We start from the raw sequence: 17,125 nt of genomic DNA on the forward strand, positions 1-17,125 counted from the left end.
CCAACACTAGAGAGAGGAAAAGCCATAATTAGTGTTAATTGTTGACCCTACAGTTCAAGAATAGATGCTCTTGAGAATGGGAAATGAGAACAAACATTAATTATTGAGTAGGGACCTTGGAGACAGACACTCTGGATTAAAAGGAGGGAGATAAATTGCATAATGAATGTTAATTTTCCCTCAAAGAATTGAGTGGTCGGTGGTTGGAAAGGAAAAAGAGGCTAAAAACAATCATGAAAGAGAAACCTCAATGTGTGCTCGGGTAAGAGGGTATAGGAGGGTTATACACACACTTTCCATCACTGCTTGCTGCCTTGCCCTTTGCCTTACAGCTCCCAAGAAATCTGCTATCACAGTTTTCCATAGGACTCTTACTGTTTACCACAGTTGTGTGCTAGGAAGCTCAACCACTTCCCCAAGAATACAGAAGCCAGAAAACAGGCCCATTGCACACTGAGAAGGTGAGAGGTGTGTGATGCTGGAATTTATTTTATATGTGTGTTGGCGGGAGTTTGACTTAAAAATGAGAGTGATGGCTGAAGCTGAACGCCAGTCAGGAGAGGGCTGTGGCCCTGTGTGTGCTGCCCTGGGGGTGATGGGACCCAGGGTCTTCCACTCTTGCTTTATCTTAACTACAATACACACACACACACATACACACACACACACACACACACACACACAGAGCCCCCAAAGAAACCCTCTTCACTGAAAGTGAAAACAGAAGAAAGTAATTTGAGTAGAAAATTGGAGATGAGCCTTGCAGCCAGTTTTGTAGAGACTCTGTTATCAGGCTTGTCCCTGGCTGCTAGGATTCAGAGGGCTGGTACACAACCCCACAGCCAGGCTGCACCCCCTACATCTGCGTGCTGCCTTCTGTTCAGGCCCTCATCAGCTGTTGCCTGGATGGCTCTGCAGTAGCCTGAATGCTCAGCCTTGTCTTTTGCTTGTTCCTTCATGCTGGCACACGTGCTAGGTTACATGGCATGCCTCCTCAAACATCTGTTATTCCTCGTTGCTTAAAAAGCAGCATCACAGCTTTCTCCTGGAACACAAGGCCTCTCTGGTCTGGCCCTGGCCTGACTTTCAGCCCCATCTCCTCCCGTGAAGCCTCTCACTGTCCATTCACATGGGCTGCTCATCATTTCCCACATGCATTCTACTTTCCTGTCTGTCTTTGTCTTTGTTCATGCTGGCCCCTTGGTTGGCCATGTCTTTCTCTCTTCTGTATTTATCCACATCTGCTAGTGTCTCAAAGGTCAGTGCAAATGAGATTTCTCTGCAAAAATCCCTCCCAGTCCCCTAGGTTAGAATTAATTGCTCTTTCCTTGAACACCTCAGAATTGTGTTGGTTAGGTCTCTAATGCAGGTAGAGTTAATTGCTTCTGAGTCTGTCCTCACTTGATCTGTGAGGCCCTGAAGGGCAGTAGCCACAGGTGCTGAGCCTCGGAAGTGGGGTGAGAAGAGTACAAACTCTAGGGTCTAGGGTCAGTAGGCCTGGGAATGAATAAGCTCACTGCCTACCAGATAAAATCAACATGCACAAGGGAGTTAGGCTCCTATGTTTCAGTTTCCTCACCTATGATATGTGAATGAAAATACTCAAAAAAAAAAAAAAAAGAAAAAGAAAAAGAAAATACTCATATCATGGGAATATTGGGCTGAGGGAATGAGATCACACAGTGGTTGAGAGTGTTCTCTCAATATCAGCGTCCTTCTCTGTCCCTAGCATATTGTAGGTGTTCAGTACATTTTACTAAGGGAGTCAAGCATACCTGTTAATGGGTCTTCTCTCTTTTAGGTCCAATAATTTTATATCAGAATTTTACTTACTACTTTACAAGATGTACTGCAAGTATGATCTGTTTGGGTTTTTTAATTTTTTTATTTTTTTTTATTTTTTATTTTTTGAGAGAGAGAGTGTGCATGTGTGAGCCTGGGGTGGGGAGCGAAGGAAGAGGGAGTGAATCTTCAAGCAGATTCCTTGCTGAGTGCAGAGCCACATGGGGCTCGATCTCATGACCCTGAGATCATAACCTGCATGAGATCATGATCTGAGCCACCATGAATAAATAAAATAAATAAAATAAATACCAACTGAGCCACCCAGGTAACCCAAATATGATCTGCTTTGTTACAAAGTATAAACTAGGACAGAAGATATTATTATAGCTACATTATTTTAGTTAAGGAATGTGGCAAGCTGCTGTAACAAAAAAAACTCTGAAAGATAAACATTTATTTCTCTTTTGGATAGGAGCTGAGAGGTAGGTGGGCAGACAGGGTGGCTTTGCTCCATGAAGTTATCTGAGCACTAAGGTTTCCTGTATCTTCTGGTTCCATTATCCCAAAGAGTATTGCCCTCTTCCACATGGTTGAAGCTATTTTACCACCTCAGCCAAGTTCAAGGGGAAAAGGACCTCCTTTGGTAAAGAGAAGAGTGAGCAGTGTCCTTTTAAGAAAATGACTGGGAGTTCACATTACTCCTATTCACATTTTATTAAACACAACTTAGTTACATGGCCATGCTTGGTTGCAAGAAAATCTGGGAAACAATTTCTAGCCAGCAGCCATATATTCAGCTAAACTTAGGTGCTACTAATAAAAGGAATAATGAAAGAATGAATATTAGGGAACAATTATAGTCTCTGCTAGTCATGGTTTTAATCATTATCTATGGGCGGTGTTCCAAGAATGCACATGGTATTTTCTGTGATACTCAGAAGTAGATAAAGGGGATATACCCATAGGAATTTTAAATCTCAGAGAAGAAAGAAGAAAAAAGTAAAAAAGATAAAGGAAGTGATAGACTGCCTGGTGAGAGGCCCAGGCAGTAAGACTTAGTAGAACCTAAGAAAAGTAGCAATCAGTGTAGGCTGAGACATCACAATGAAGGTGGGAATTCAGCTAGTCCTTGAAGTCTGGACACTTGGACAAGTAAGATCAGAGGCAAGTATGATTTAATGGGAAGAACTTTGACCTAAGTGGGCACAGAAAAATCTGGATTTGAGCCTTACATTTGCCACATAGAAGCTGTGTAGCTTTGAGCAAATCACCATGCTTCTCTGGGCCTCAGTGTCCTTATCTATAAAATGAGAGCATTTTATTTTATTTTATTTTTTTAAGATTTTATTTATTCATGAGGGGCACAGGGAGAGAGGCAGGCTCCCCATGGGGAGACTGATGTGGGACTCAATCCCAGGACCCTAGGATCATGCCCTGAGCCAAAAGCAGATGCTTTTGAGCCACCCAGGCATCCCAAATGACAGAGTTTTCAAACTGTGGTCTTATAACTCCAGTGGCTTTAGAACCCCTGCCTAGGAGCCATCTTAGGAAGGGAAGAATTAGCTGAACTGTGGAGAAGTTGGGGGGACACAGACCAACTCCACTTCAACTGGAGCTCTGCAGTTTTATCTACTAGTGTCCTCAGCAAGTCTATTGAGCACTTCCTCTGCTTAAACGATGATGGATGCAATGCCTACATTCACTCTTGACTCTAGGGCTCTGAAATGGAACAAATGCAAGGGAAGTAGAATTTAGTTTCACAGGCTTTGTAAAAAATGTAAGTACCATCATATGCAAAAAATAAAGAGGATCTAAATATTCTTTAGCACTTCATACTGATTTTTTTCCTAAAAAATTTCCAGCGGATTCAGAGAGAACTATTATTTTTGACATTTTTCTTCTTTGGGAGGTGTAAAGTGCTGATGACACATTTTCAGCCAAATGTGAGGTAGGGGAATCTTTGTGCTCATAGGAATCATGAGAGGTTTTTGTCAAAGGAAAGGAGGCTCCCTAGTGTTTTTTTAGTGGCTCTCTGCTGGTGGCTATCAGAACACCTTCGAGTATGGGCTGCTGGGGCTTTGCTGGCCTCACTGTGATGAGGGAAAGAACCCTACTTCTCTATGAAGTTCAGGAACAAGCACAGCTATCACAGTCTGCCCTGTGGTATATGTGACAGACCCAAATTAGCCCCATGCCGAGCCTCATGGGAATCTCCCATAATTTCTGTAAGGAGAGCATGTCGGTCAGAGCTTAGTGGAGAATGGAAACCACCAGGTATTTTTAAAAGGAATGGAGTTACTATACAGAACTTGATGCTTATAAAGTTGCCGTAGCAACTACCTCTGGACAGACTCAGTCCTCACGAGCTTGCTTGCCCGAGTAAGTAGCCCCGAGCTTCTGCTTTTCTTCTGCCCTCCATGTCCCTTGGAAGTGCAGCTCTTTGGCGGAACCCAAATTTGTATGCAGCCTCCTGATGGCAAAGGTTATCTGGGAAGTGTTTTTAGCCTTCTAGACTCTGCAATACAGGAAGGCCTACTGGAAGGAAATGCAGGGTGCCAAGTGACTATATCCAGTCACGTTTTCCTTTATTTCAGTTGATCCGAGATCCCTAGAACTGTCAACATGATTTCTTATGGGTTGTTAACAAACACTGATTGAGCAAAAGGGCCTATTATACACCGGCTTCTTCTTACCTTCCTCTACTCACTCAGAAGGATGGATTGGAGACCATATGATTCAGAAGTGATGTTTGGAAAATGAAAACAAGAATAGTCATGAATTATTGAATGGCTGAGATACTGCTTCAGGATTCAGACAGCAGAGCTGCCCCACCAAGATGCCTTTGGGAAAAGGGCATATTTAGTAACATACAGCATTACAGCTGGAAGGAACCATAGAAAGCATCAGTTTAGCATGTTCCAAAGTGTGTTCCAAAAATGATTTAGATCCACATAATGCTTTGCTGAAAACAATAAAGAATGAAGTGGTCAAATACATTTGGGCAAGAGAAGGGATTCACATTAGGATATTAGAGCCCTTGTGAAACCCTACAGTAGGGAATCTGCTTAGCTTTAACCCACTGACTTCCACACCTACTTGACCTCAGAACCCTTTTTTTTTTTTTAATATAATGCTTCTTAACCTTGTGAGGAACTGGCATTCTATGGGACTAGATCTAATGGGACTGGATCTAATTCTGACTCTTCTTTCCCCATATGAGGAAGCTGAAGTCACAGCAGTGAAATTACTTGCCCATGATCACAGAAATCGCAGGTGGTGGAGCTGAGAATAACCTCAAGACTATGGACATTTAGTCTGGTTTCTTTTTTCTTTTCTTTTCTCTTTCTTTCTTTCTTTCTTTCTTTCTTTCTTTCTTTCTTTCTTTCTTTCTTATTTTATTTATTCATGAAAGACACACAGAGAGAGGCAGAGACATAGGCAGAGGGAAAAGCAGGCTCCCTGTGGGGAATCCAATGTGGGGCTCCATCCCAGGACCCTGGGATCATGGGATCATGACCTGGGCCAAAGACAGATGCTCAACCACTGAGCCATCCAGGTGCCTGTGGAGTTCTTTCTTTTTACTACTCACACTACTCTGTCTAAAGAACCTTTCCTCCTTTAAATCTCCAGGCATCTTCTTTAAGGCAACAGTTGCTAAGAGAAAGATTACTAAAGGAAAATCATATTCTTTTACCCATAGGTTGCCACAACCGGCATTATCACAGATGCCAAATGGGGAAAACAAAGAGAAAGTCAACCATTTAGTATATGTTTGCCTCCAAATAATCAATGTTTTGAGACCAGCTGGGATATTCCTAGACCCTTCATCTTTCTGTTTACCAAATTGCAGATCACCAGGAAGTGACACGAAGTATATGATCTATTACCGAAACTAATTACCCCCAAAACTAGTGACCTTAGAACAATAAACCTTTATTATATCTCACACAGTTTCTGTGGGAATCTATGAATGGCTTTGATGTGTGATTCTGGTGCAGAGTTTCTCGTGAGGCTGCAGTCACAATGTCAGGCAGGACACAGTCATCTGAAGGTTTCACTGGGGCTGGAGCATCTCTTCTCAAGATGGCTCACCCATAGCCTGGGAAGTTTATTCTAGCTGCTGGCAGGAGGTGTTACTTCCTTGCCATATGGACTTCTCCACAAGGCTGCTTGAATGGCCTCATGACAGACATGGTGGTTGGCTTTACCCAGAGTGAGTAACCCAAGAGAGAGAGCAAGGAGGGAGCCACAGTGCTTTTTATGACTGAGTCTCAGAAGCTACATACAATCACTTCTGTCATATTCTACATTTATTATAAATGAGCAACTATGTCCAGTCTACATATAAGGGAAACTCTCCCTTTTGGAGGAACAAATGTCAAAAAACTTGTGTACATATTTTAAAACTACCATATCAAGAAAAAGTTGTAAGAAAAAGGATGCTAATTAAACGACTAAAACATAAGGAACATATTTGAGCTAAAAATCCATTTAGGACAAGAACAAGTGCTAATTGGAAAGTCTGAAAGAGATCAAGAATTTAAATTTACATGGGATCTGAAGTCTCAACCTGAATCACTGGCACAGACATCCTTGAACTTCTTGCAATGAAACACTTTTTAAAAGATTTGTTTATTTATTTGAGAGAGACAGAGAGAACATGCGCACACATGTGTGTGTGTGCATGCGTGCGCATGTGCTGGGGGAGGGACAGAGGGAGAGAGAACCCTGAAGCAGATTCCCTCCTGAGCACGGAGCCCAGCACCCTGAGATCATGACCTGAGCTGAAATCAAGAGTCAGATACTCAACAGACCTAGCCATCAAGGGGCCCTGCAATAAGACACTTCTGAATAAGAAAACTTCTGAAAGAAAACTTGTCTTGTGGCCACTGTGACTGGGAAGGTAGGTTAAGGATCTGACCCAAGGATAAGCAACACAGAGAGCATATCCACTGTTTTGACTTGTATCCATTCAAGCAAACTTTTCCTTTCTTCAGCCTTTGAATTTTCTATGTGTTGCAATATCCCAACATGACCAAGACAGTCAAATTCCAGCTCTAGCCTTCACATCTTTTTTTTTCCTTCTGAAGGTTTATATCCATTTCTCTATGCTCTCTGAAAGCAAGATATCATGATCTAATTGCCTAAGAATTTATTCCCAAATAGATGTTGACAGAGCCTGAAAATCTCAGAAAGATCAGTCAGATCATATTATCTCCTGTATTCAATATTTTTTTTAAATTAAAAAAACACCCAGCTATGATCCTGAAAGAACTTTCCTTTGTGGCACCTGGGGTATTCAGTCAATCAACAAGCATTTCTTGGACATATGATAAAGATGAGAGGCTCTCTAGGACTCACGTAATATTTAGGAACTAAACAGAAAACAGATGCAGATAAAAACAATGATCACAAAAGTGAGAATGAGAGAGAGAGGAATGGCCTGAGGCAGTTGTATGAGAGAGGTCAATTTTAAGGAAACTGTCCCAGAAAAGATGAGTCCTTGCTTGGAGCTTAAAACAATTCTCAATATTTGTGGGCAATTGGGCAACGGCTAGGAGGTAAGAGAAGAAAGCCTGAATGTTTGGCCATTGGAGAGAAGAGAAAAGAGTGGGCCCGAATATGATGGGAGACAAGATTAAAAGGGTAGGGTGAGGAGGATGATCAAAATGGATCCAAACAAACTGAGCTACAAAGAGTTTGGTGTAACTGGAGCAAATCCTTTGCAAGAGTTGAACTTTTTTTTTTTTTTTCTGTAGACTGCTTCTTAAAACGAAATGAAGCAAAACAAAACAAATAGCAACAAACCTTTCCCATTCATAGAGACTCTTCTAAGGCTAGATTGAGCCTATAGGCCCCTGTAGGGAGATACGGGCTTCAGGTTCAGTCTCGCCTTCTGGAGCACATTCTAATCACCATCAAGACTGAAAATCCACCAATAGTATGTGGAGGAAAGGCTGGGGAGAGGCCAGTAACTGACTGGTTGACTGATAGATTCGTTCATTCAACGAGGTTACAGTGAATGCCTTCCAGTTTGAGAGACAAGTAGGATTAAATATGTTGTTCATGGGGCTAGCGCAAGATGGCAGGCAAGTCTCCATTTATTCATCATATGTTTCATTTCTCTCTCTCTTCCTTTTGTGTGGAAATTGTTGAAGGATTTTTTTCATTGAAAATTGATTCTGATCCTGTTATGTATGTGTCAGGTACTGTGTTAGGTGCTGAGAATCCCAAATTGACTGAAGCATCATGTCGACAATGTGACAACAAACTTAAAGCTTGAATACTTGGCTTTCTGTTTCTGCCTGTTGCTTTGCCAAAAGGGGAGCTATTTCTCCTGGAACAGAGTGGACAAATGTGCAGCAGGTGAACAGAATCATATATGCTCTCCAGTTGTTATACCAGCTGTGTCACACTGACATTGGCCTCCACCTGTCCAAATCCTGCTTCTACCAATTCAGAACCAAGTTATTTTTATATTTATATCAAGAGATAACCCAAGTGGTGATGGAAGTTCTTTAATACTGAATTTGGAACCCATATACTAGGCAGCTACTTTCATAGGATAGACACAAAACATAAATTATAGCAATAGTCAAGAGACTTTCCAGCTGCTGGTGGTGGAGGAGTTGATACTCTCATTTTGGATGGGGTGATGAACCTTGGACCCTGGGAGGGACTGACCCAAAATCATCTGACACATAGATGGATGTAGAGGATGAGCCAGGGCTACTCAAATCTCCTGGCTTTGAATCAGTGCTCTTTTTATTAAGCCAGTGGTGATATAGCCCACCAGATGAGTGCAGATTTTAATCTCACTCATCGAGAGGCATGCTGGGCATACATCTCACACATACACATCATGGTGGTTCCTAGGTGGTTGATCCTCATCACCCTTTGACTTCAGTTTTTCTTTTCCTTTGCAAAATGGCTATTGACCAGAGCCAGCATCTCTTCTCCAAAAAAATATCGTGCCAGAAGGGTTTTTGGAAACTGCCTTGATATCTGTTAGAAGCCAGATGATTCGCAGTGATGAACCAATGCATATAACAAGGATACCTGATTGGATTACCAATTAGCCATCTCCACCTCTGGAGGGTGGTTGGAAACAAGAGAAAAGGCAGTGTTTAGTTTGGGTAATTACCAAAAGGGCTTATCATTCTCATCAAGGCATCAACATGGCACATTAGACCTCCTTCAAGCTATTCCACAGAAACTTCCCTCTCCAGATGCTCCAGCAAGAGTAAACTTGCCATGCAAACATTGAGTTATTGTGTCTGAGCTACAGAAGCACCTCTGTGTCAGTGAGAGGGGAGAAACTGGCTAACCTGCATCTGTTTTTAATAATGTCTCTGCTGTTGGGAAGTTTTGGAGGCTGCAGGTAAAATATTCCCATATAAAAGTGAGGCTGGCCTGGGATGTATCATCTTACCTTTACCTGAAAGAGGCTCTTTGGTTTCAGTAGGCCCTGGGAGGGACAGGCAGATGTTTTCTCCATCTGGATCCAGCAAGAAGTGTCCCACTGTGGGGTCTCTTGGATATTCTTGAAAGTAAGCACAGGCATGGACAGTGTTAGCACCAGTGCAGGGGAGGCAGGTTTAATTTGGGCTGTGCTCCCTGAATCCCCAGTGGGTAGATGCCAGTATGCTCAGGTGCTTGCCAGAGCGCAGGCTCAGCCCTGCTCCTTGGATTCAGCAGAGCAGTGCCATCATTTAGTCCCCTTCCTCTGGACATCAGTTTGAGATGAACAGGGTGGGGCTGCCACTAGCCTATGTCATGCTTTGTGAGAGTCTGGCAAAGGGGCCGCTCTCGACTCAAGCAGCCCTACATAAGCAAGGCTAGGTTGGCGAGGAGCCCCTTCTTCTAGGGGTGTGTAGCCCAGCCCCTGGACACAAAGCTTGGGGACTCCAGCTTCTGCTTCCTCTGTCCATCATGTGTCTCTATGCAGCACTCTACAGCACAGCCATACCCTATGGATCAATGCTGGGGCTGCTTCGTGACTTTTCTCATTTGTGAGGTTAATGAGAAGGAAGCTGTTTAGAAGAATTGAAGGTGTTTCTATAACTTTCCCTTCCCTATCACTGAGGTAAAGGGCTCAGGAGTAGAGCTGGCCACTGTCCACAGTGGATGCTTAAGGGACACATACACACACACATACACAGAGGCATTGCACACACACAGAAACTCACACATATTTTTATAGAGAGTTGTGCACACACACATATATATGCAAAGCAACCACACATACACATGCATGCACAACCACATATGCTGGTATGCATGCATGGATGTACACGTACCATGCATGAATGAAGACACACATCAACAAATGCAAACTTGTTCTCAGGCATGCATGCATACATGCATAATCACACACACACACATATATATACACAAGCACTCACATAGGCTTATAAGCATACACATACCTCATACACACATGTGCTCTCATACATACACTCATTCATTTATGCACGCTTAGCCTATACACTTGAGGCTTTAGATTGCACTCTTATCATAGTCCTGACCTTGGCATTCATTCTAATCAGATTTTCCCTTTATGAAAATGTTGGAGTATGGGTGTGCGTGTTCGTGTTTGCTATGGTTTGTCCTGGGCTATGCAACCTCCTAGGAACACCCTATTACTGACGTGACCATACCAAAGTTTGGTTCATTTGTATCAAATTTAATAGAGGATCACTGCCAGGCAAATATAAAAGGGTGGGGGCTATAAGAGAAAGATTCCATGCCATAATAATTTATAAGTGAAAATGAGGTCTTTGGAGAAAGAGAGTGAGAGCTGGGGGGAGAGAGGGGTTTGATTTTGACCATCTCAGTGACAGAGAAGCTGCAAACACATAAGGGATTTACTGATCTATGTATTTAATTTATGCTCACAAGGCTTCAACTATATATGCTTGGGAGAGGGAGGGAGGAGAGAGAGAGGGAGAGACTTAAATCGTGAGGCATCCTGTCCCTGAGTGAATATGAGATGAAAATGAAAGATGCCATACCTGCTGTCTTTGTGGCTCTCGGTTCGTACATGCCTCTCAGAGTGTGAGTTTCTCATAGCCCTGAGTGTGATTCTGCTGTTAACAGAGGTACTTTCTTCACATTGTCTGGCACCCAAGCATACACCAATCTCCTTCATCTGGTGTTCAACCAAAGACAGCAGTCCAACACTCTCATGAAGGAGGAACAGCTGGCTGGGCTGAACTTTCTAGAAAATGGTTTGTCAGGTGTCCAGAATGGCACCTCCCTAAGGAACATTCAGGGGTAATTTGGACTCTAAGCAATTTTTGCTTTATGAGCTGCCTTTAGATCACAGCCCCCATGGAAGCTATTACTACTGCACTGCCTCTGCACTATTGCTCTTCTATAAGCATCTTAGTCTTCTTCTAGACTGTAAGGTCTTAAAGATAGGAACTTTAAGTGGGCCTAAGTCATAGAGGAAGTGGATTTGCTTTGCCTCACCCTTCAATAGAAATCCTTCTCTCTCTATGGACAGGCCTCAGGCTCCGCCCTGGGCTGGAGGGTGACTTCTCTCTGGGGACTTTTCCTCTTGGCAGGGTCATGTCACCAGGCTCCCTTGCCCCAGGGAGGGTATTGAGTACACCTGGTAAATCCAGTAGCGTGTCTCCCTGATGAGCAAAGGGGGCTGTGTCATCACACACTGCTGCCAGGAGTGAGGAGAGCACAGAACAGCTTGGCAGTGCGTGTTGGTGCAGCAAACCCTTAAAACATGTACTGACTCTTTTAGGAATATGCATGGTGAACGTTAATCCCAGACATTGTTGGAAACACTGCTGATTTCCCCTTTACAATGGGGTGGTTTTCAGACAGTTTACATCACAGCTGCTGTGTGGCCCTGGCAGACGATTAAAATGATCCCAGAGCAACAGACAAGCTGAGGCGGGGTGGGGGTGGGGGTGGGGGGGAGCATCTGCATACCCCAGGAGTGATTACCTTGTTCTTCTGCTGGAAGGGCCCCCCTGGCCCTTCTCACGTCCAAGGGGCCTATGGAACTGCTGCAGCTTGATGTCCTGGGTTTGTCCAAGCCCTGCTGGCCCTCTGGACTTTTTCTTCCTTTAATCAGGGACAGTGGTGGGGTCACATTCTGGAATAGGGCATCAACGTCTTCTAAAGCAAAAGAAGAAAAAACATGAGTGAGAGAATTTCTGAATCAGCAAGAAGGAGAAAGAACCTTTTGTTGTTGTTGTTGTTGTAGTTGTTGTTTTGGTTTGTTTGTTTTTTTATGTGGTTGATGACTCCTTATGCCTAGGCTAGTTAATTCCACTCATTCATAAGTTTGTCCCTCTTTTCTAGCCTTACTAAGGAGTGGAGGCCAAGGTGGCTAGCACAGTGGCCCTTCAGTTGGGGAGCTTCCAAGAGCTGGAAGGACTGGAATAGTGGTTGTTGTTATCATCTTTGCTGAAAGACTCCTGAGAGAGAAAGAAGACTGGGGAGGCCTGGAGATCTTTCAAGCCCCTAGAACAAAGGCTCAAACTAGAAAGACTCCAGCTTTAGAGCTCATGGGATTGTTGGCTAGAGTTCCAACCACAAAGCAATTTTTCTGAGCAGAACCAATGATCACATGGCTCCTCAAAGGTCAGAAAGTACAAAGTAGCACCTTCCAGATGGTAGTTAGAAAGTAATGAGATTGATGATAATGCTCCACAAAACACATCCTGCCCTCCACTTCTGTTCTCTTGCTGCAGTTCTTTTTTCAAAATCAGTAGGGACTACTCTAGGAAGGGTGAAACCCAGTAATCTAAGTGATTGAGACCTTGTCTTAATCTCTGGGAGTGATCTTTATTTAATATTCAACACACTGATGCTGCTGTGTTTAAAAGCTGGCTTCAAGCGCGATTTCAAAGTATCACAGGCTACTTATTTATTACAAAGGGAAAAGGTGCCTTTACAATGGAGAAATCCAGTAGACACCACCTTTAACTAAATAATAAATTTTAACATTCCCTGTAATGAAACAAATGATAACAAATGGAATAAATATGAAGGGATATTTCTTGTCTCTTGGTGTGATATGCTGAGAAGGACATATCATCACCTACATACTATTCTTGCCAAAAATGTTGGATCTGAATCAAATTACAAGGAAACAGACAAATTAAAATCAAGCGTAATTCTGAAAAGCGACTAGCCTATCCTCTTCAAAAATGTTGATATCATGAAAAACAAGATTCTAAAGAAATGGGACAATTAAATACAATACCAGTTCTGAGTAGAATCCTGTACTGATTGGGGGAAAAAACTATAAAGAATGTTATTGGTGGGCAGCCCGGGTGGCTCAGCGGTTTAGTGCAGCCTTCGGCCCGAGGCGTGATCCTGGAGACCCAGGATGGAGTCCCACGTTGGCCTCCCTGCGTGGAGGCTGCTTCTCCCTCTGCCTGTGTCTCTGCCTCTCTCTCTCTGTGTCCCTCATGAATAAAATAAATAAATAAATAAATAAATAAATAAATAAATAAATAAATAAAATCTTTTTTTAAAATTTTTATTTATTTATGATAGTCACACACACACACAGAGAGAGAGAGACATAGGCAGAGGGAGAAGCAGGCTCCATGCACCGGGAGCCTGATGTGGGATTCGATCCCGGGTCTCCAGGATCGCGCCCTGGGCCAAAGGCAGGCGCCAAACCACTGCGCCACCCAGGGATCCCAATAAAATCTTTTTTTAAAAAAAAGAACGTTATTGGTATAATTTTAAAAATTTGAATATGGACTATATATTAAAAAATAAATTTTCTTGAGTGTGGTAGTTATATTGTGGTTATGAGGAAGAAAAATCATTGCTCTTAGGACATATGTGCTGATAAGGGAAGAAATATACAAAGTCTGTAATTTAATCTCAATGGTTCAGCAATAAAATAAGTATGGTATATGTGCATATATAAAATCTGGTTTTATTTTTATGATATTAAAGGTGAGATGATCCAGGGCTAAGCAAGAAAATGAGTACATGCAACCTCTGGCAACAGGACAGTCCTGCTTAGTAGCTTTCAACACCCTTGCCCCAGGAATCTTCCTATTATTTTTTAAGACTTATTTATTTTTTTTAGGGGGAGGGAAGAAGAGGGGCAGAAGGAGAAGGAGAAAAAGTCTCAAGCAGATTCTGCACTCAGTGGGGAGCCTGGCATGGAATTTGATCTCAGGACCCTAGATCAGGACCTGAACTGCAACCAAGAGTCATACACTTAACTGACTGAGCCACCTGCCCCAGGAATCTTCGTAGGAAAGATTGTCATGCAAACCTTGCCTCTTTAGATTGTTTTCTTTATGCATCTACCACTAGATTGGGTCACATACTGAACTAACTCACACAAGGTATCAGAGACTTCTTTGACCAGCTTCCCCTTGGCAGGGTGGCAGAGGATGAACAAGTTCTAGATATTTGGTGGACATGGCAGCCCAAAACAGGTGGAGAACAGTGTGAAGTGAGAAATACCAAAGATAAAATTCAATGGTGTTGCCATTGATCCCAATGAGTCAGACTGTGTGCTGGACATTGTGCTCACAGGTGGAAAGCTGCTCTCCTACCTGTTTGCACACAGAGTGACCCTTGTCCATATTTGGATTATTTTTGGAAAGGAAACTTCAGAGGCTTTAGGATAATTAACTCTCACTTACAAGCCCTTGCCCCAGTAATCAAAGGAAGCTCTCAAAACTGAAATATCTCAAGAACATCCTGATCTGGATTCATTGTTTTGCTTATTCTGGAAGACAGTACAGTGTAATGGGTAGGAGTACAGATTCTGGCACCAGAAGGCCTGAGTGCCAGTGCCAGCTAGGCCACTTATAGTTGTGTGACCTCAAACAAATTACTTATCTTTCATGGCTTCAGTTTTCTGATCTGTGAAGTGAGGTAGGATTGTTATGAGGAGTAGTGAGATAAACTAAGGATGGGCCCTGGCACAGAGGAAGAACTCCATAAATATGAATGCTCATCCTTCTACTTGTGATTACTACTAGTCAGAGATCACTTAGCATTTGTCACACAGTCATTTTGCCCTTTGGAAAGAAGATTTGGTTTTCTGAAGATGAAGGGCTTTCTAAATATGACCCATTATTTCCAGCCTGTCAACACATAAAAAAATACACTTAGCTACACTCATGTGTATAGTTTCAAATGTCCATATGATGTCTTGAAAAATGGGAGAGAAGTCTTTTATTAATATTATGAATTTTAATGAATAAATTGATCAGAAATGGAACTCCCTTGGTTAAAAATGTAGGATAAACTATAAAGTATGCAGCAAATTTTAGTAAGTTTGGTTGCTGTTTTATATCTACAACCAGAAACTATTAGTAGGGGGATGATTCAGTGAGTAAGTTGCATGAGCTAGAAACTATGTTGGTTTTGTTATAGCGCTTTGGTTAAAGGTAGCTACTGACTGAATTAAGTCATCTTCAAGTGGCAGGGGAGGAACGAGCCTCCCTTATAGCTTCTCATGGCTGAGAACCCTTATGTGTCTTGCCTTGCTTCCCTTCAGGGTGAGAGTTCTGTGGGGTGCTGGAGGGAATGAATAGCTACCTTGACATGAGAGCATGTCCTTGCCTGTGTCCACTGGGAGATGTACTGTTAACTCCCTTGGCTTTTCTGGGGATGCATGCTTCAGGGGAGGTTTCCATAAAGGCCTGGCCTTTTCTTCTGTTTCCGGTCCTGACTCAGGCTGTGGGGCACCTGGGAGACAAGGAGAAAGCCAAGTTTTTTAGATGTCTGTGGTTTTTGCCAGCTGTCTCTTTTTTTGGAGGCCCGTCTCTCCCCTGCTCACATATGTGGTTTGGGTGGAGCTGCGTCTATTCCCTGACTGTGGGGTATGCAAGTGACTGAAGCCTAGCTAATGAACACACCTCACTGTCTTAGCTGCATTGATTGGGTCCAGATTGGGCATACAACCCACACCTGGCCAATGAGAGGAAATTCTGGTACTTTTCAAGAACTTTTAAACAGCATATCCTTTCTAGTAGGGTTAACAGATAAGAGGTTAGCATGAAATTGCAGGAGCAATTCATGGATTTTGAAATCTATCTTTACTACCATATGGGAACATACGAATATGACCAGAAGACACCTTCTTCTAGATTCTACATTTTCTCTTCCTTTAAAAACATTTCTCTGAAGAGGATGACCCTGGGGAGGGTCGACTATGATTTAGGAGAAGCTTACATTAGGGAGACCCACATCCCCAGTCCTTACTGGCCTGCCTGTGTTCCGTCAGGAGCACCCAAACACAGGGGGCCTACCTCTTCTGTGTGGTTTTCCTTTTGGGGGGTTTTGGGTATGGAAATGAAGCTCCACTGGGAAGATGAAGAGCTCTGCTGGAGGTTTACTGGCTTTAAATGGACTCCTCAGGGGATCCAGTACTCTGGGTTGTTCTTCTGAGATAGGGGGTAATTTCAAAGCCTTTGGTACCTGAGAAAAATTTTAAAACAAAACCCAACATGGTAGGTACTTTAAAACTGCTGTTTGCAGAGGACAAATGACACTGTATCTCTTTGTAAATCTAGTGCCAGGTGCTGCTGGGTGTGATGTAGCTTCAGTACTCATGGCTGGGAAGTAGAGCCAACCAACCCAGGAGCTAGCTATCTGATCCAGGAGCTAGCTGGTGCCGCTTTTTGGGAAGCCAGCAATGCCCCTCCCTTAGTCCACTCCCTCACTCCTCTGAGAAGTATAAACGTGATAGATTTAACAGCCTTCCAGACAAAATATAGTCTTTCTTTGTCTTACAGCTGGGAAATTATGCCAGTTGGAATAATATAGTTGAGATTTCTGTGTTTAGGGAGGGAGGAACCTCTACATATGTTGCTAAGGGAAAAAAGCAAGGTACAGGACACTGTGCAACCTTTCAGGTTAGAAAGGGCTGAAAGTAGGAATATGCATTTGTGTTTGCTTACTTTATGTAAACTGTCTAAGCCTCAATTTCTTTTTCTGTAAAATGGGAGTAATCGTACTTCCTGCCTCATAAGTTTGCTGTATTACATGAGCTAATTATACGTAGTTACAATAATGTTTGGAATTAGAATTTCTTCTGTATTTTTTTAAGAGTAGACTCTTCTCTCATTAGGTTTAGTGCCCAATCTCACCACTTGCAGGATATCTAGGCATCTCTACACTTCTGCGATGTGGACATAGCTAAAAATGAATCACCATGTGACAGAATCAGCAACACCTTTAGCACAGTTTTTGTGTCCTAAAAGCCCCCAAATGTGTGTGTGTGTGTGTGTGTGTGTGTGTGTGTGTGTGTGTATGTCCAGAGAGAAAAAGTCAGAGAGAGAGAGAAACATTGGGGTAGTACTTAGAGCCTCCTCTTTCCAGTTAT

At 42.8% G+C, this 17,125-nt stretch overlaps 1 protein-coding gene across 8 annotated transcripts in view; it reads right to left on the reverse strand.

Moving 5' to 3' along the window:
* The window catches only part of KIAA2012 (KIAA2012 ortholog), a 122,754-nt gene that overhangs the window by 77,791 nt on the left and 27,838 nt on the right, over positions 1 to 17,125 (reverse strand). For 5 of the 8 annotated variants that reach the window (XM_072741970.1, XM_072741967.1, XM_072741964.1 and 2 more), the window contains 4 exons: positions 16,050 to 16,218; positions 15,337 to 15,486; positions 11,752 to 11,925; positions 9,218 to 9,328 (listed from right to left, as the gene is read on the reverse strand). In XM_072741970.1, the coding sequence (XP_072598071.1) occupies positions 9,218 to 9,328; positions 11,752 to 11,925; positions 15,337 to 15,486; positions 16,050 to 16,218 (604 nt within the window). The remainder of the gene's footprint in view (positions 1 to 9,217; positions 9,329 to 11,751; positions 11,926 to 15,336; positions 15,487 to 16,049; positions 16,219 to 17,125) is intronic. The other 3 variants (XM_072741969.1, XM_072741965.1, XM_072741968.1) reach the window with 2 other exon arrangements.

This window comes from Vulpes vulpes, chromosome 16, assembly GCF_048418805.1.
Source record: "Vulpes vulpes isolate BD-2025 chromosome 16, VulVul3, whole genome shotgun sequence".
NCBI classification, from domain to species: Eukaryota; Metazoa; Chordata; class Mammalia; order Carnivora; family Canidae; genus Vulpes; species Vulpes vulpes.